The sequence below is a fragment of the Penaeus japonicus genome, unplaced genomic scaffold, assembly GCF_977035675.1.
Source record: "Penaeus japonicus unplaced genomic scaffold, GWHDUDI00000001_assembly GWHDUDI00000011, whole genome shotgun sequence".
NCBI lineage: Eukaryota > Metazoa > Arthropoda > Malacostraca > Decapoda > Penaeidae > Penaeus > Penaeus japonicus.
Genome location: NW_028234413.1, coordinates 11,925,128 through 11,927,627, shown reverse-complemented (window position 1 = coordinate 11,927,627; position 2,500 = coordinate 11,925,128). Strand labels below are relative to the sequence as shown.

At 37.9% G+C, this 2,500-nt stretch overlaps 1 protein-coding gene across 1 annotated transcript in view; it reads left to right on the top strand.

Annotated features, from left to right (window-relative positions):
• Positions 1-2,500, top strand: part of LOC122266262 (uncharacterized) — a 51,779-nt gene that overhangs the window by 41,598 nt on the left and 7,681 nt on the right. Inside the window, exons 3-5 of the mRNA XM_086541613.1 lie at positions 977-1,143; positions 1,586-1,707; positions 2,417-2,500. The exon at positions 2,417-2,500 is cut by the window's right edge and continues 753 nt beyond it. Of these exons, the coding sequence (XP_086397739.1) occupies positions 977-1,143; positions 1,586-1,707; positions 2,417-2,500 (373 nt within the window). The remainder of the gene's footprint in view (positions 1-976; positions 1,144-1,585; positions 1,708-2,416) is intronic.

The following is a 2,500-nucleotide window of genomic DNA, read 5'->3' as shown; positions in this document are numbered from 1 at the left end:
ACTATAGTATCATACTGTTTAAATCAATACTGATGATAATAACTGACATCAAAATATAGTAAATACACTATTCGTTGCAACAGCTAATGCAACATTAGAAATGGCGATGAAGACAACACTCAATACTTTGCCACAATTACCACCACAACCACTCCTGCTATTGAAGACGCTCCTATCACTATCACCACATTACTACTTGTATTACTACCGCTACTGATATGATTTTTTGATACTGATTTTTTATGTGTTGAATATGTATTCTTTTTGATTTAGGTTATGTTTCATTTTGCATTTGTTTGGATTAAATGTATGTCGATGATGGTAGAAAAGAGTATAATGATAGAAATTAGATGTAATGTTGATGAATGATCATGACAATAATGTAAAAACTTATAATATTGATAACGGAAATAAGAATAACATGAAAATTATCATGATAATGATAATAACCGTGATGATTTTTATGATGATTATGATAATGATAATAATAATAATGACGAAAATAAGAGGATATTAGTGATAAAAAGAACAATAAGAAAAAGGATAGTAATGACAATAATAATAATGATATCATAATTATGATAATGATAATGATGACAATGGTGATAAAGATAATGATATCGATGATAATAATAATGATGAGGATGACAATAACAATTATTGTAACAATGATAATAATAACGATGTTACTAATACTACTACGAATAATGATAATATTAATGATAATCATAGTAACGATAATAATGATATTGATGATAATGATCATGATAGTGAAAACAATAAAGATAGTGATAATGATCATGGTAATAATAATAATGACTATGATAATAGCAACGATAATGATAATAACAATGATACTGAAAATTATGATAACAATAAAGATAACCATAACAATAATGACAAAGTCGATAATAAGTACAATATCTACCACCACTAATGATAACAAGAATAACCCCCCTCCCCCCCCCCTTTCCAGAGGAGCGTCCGCCTGGCCTTCATCCCTGTACAGAGACGGCCCCGTGACCCCCGTGCTGAACAAACTCCGCAGGGGGGGATTCACGCCCAATAATCCTTTCGTCCTTCGGAATGCCCCGCCCTCACGCCCACGAATCAGCGATAACGATTTCCTCATTGGGGATTCAGGTGGGTTGGTTGGTTGTAGAGGGGGGTGTAGGGGTGTGGGGAGGGTGGGAAGTGGGTATGGTGTGGGGAGGGTGTGGGTAGATTGGGGTGTGGGGAGGGTGTAGGGAGGGTGGGAGTGGGTATGGTGTGGGGAGTCGGTACGTTATGTGTGTTGGGGTGGTGTGTGTGTGTGTGAGTGTGTGTGTGTGTGTGTGTATGGGTGTGTGTGTGTGTGTGTGTGTGTGTGTGTGTGTGTGTGTATGTATAGGGTTTGAGCATGTGTATGTGTGTGTGTAAAAAGGTTAAGGTACAATATGTATGCATATATCAGTTAGGGAGAAGCTGATTGTGTGTGTGCATATACGCCCGTATATGCGTATATCCTCACGTATATCCACACGTACACCAACACATATCCAAATCCAAAAGCCTTACCGTTCCTTCCCAACGCCGGCCCTGACAGATGACTACACCGAAGACGAGCCTAAGTTCCCGTGGCTGCCTGCTGCCAGATCGTCTTCGCTCTTCTCGGGGCAGCACCACGCCAAGGCGCTGCCCGGCCTGGATCACCTCCTGGAGAACAAGGTGAGGGGGGGCGGGTGGGGTGGGGTGGGGTGGAAGGCTTGGGGGTGGGGGTATTCCGTGGTCGACCTCCAGACGCTCATTCATTTGCGCTTTGCGAAATCTGGAGTTTAATTTTGTGTGGATTTTACCCTTTGTTGGGCTATTATCTTTGTTTTTCCTTTCGTTTGGATTAGTAGCAGCATCGTATTATTTTTATTGTCATTGTTATTATCACTGTGATTATCATTATCATTGTTATTATGATCATTTTTATTATTATTACTATTATTATTATCATCATCATTATCATCATTATCATTATCATCAACACATTATGATTATCATTATCATCATCACCATCATCATCCCCACCATCATCATCATCATTATCATTATTATTATAATTATCATTATCACTATCATTATCATCATCATCATCACATTATAATTATGATTATCGTCATCATCATTATCATTATCATCATCCTTATCATTATCACAATCATTATCATTATCATCATCATCATTATCACTATCAATATTATCCTCATCATCATTATTATCATTGATATCACCATCAATATCACTACTACTAACATCATGATTATTATCATAATAATGATCATTAATAGCATTACTTTTGTCATATCAACGATGATTATTATTTCTGCAATTATCTTCACTACATTTCAATTCGTTCGCAAGTGAATAAACTCGACTCTCCCTCCAGCTGGGTCCCGCGAGCCGTCAGCTGAAGTCCCGGCGCCTCGGCAAGCAGGGCTCAGACGTGTTCTCCAGGAAGGCCGTGCTTAGC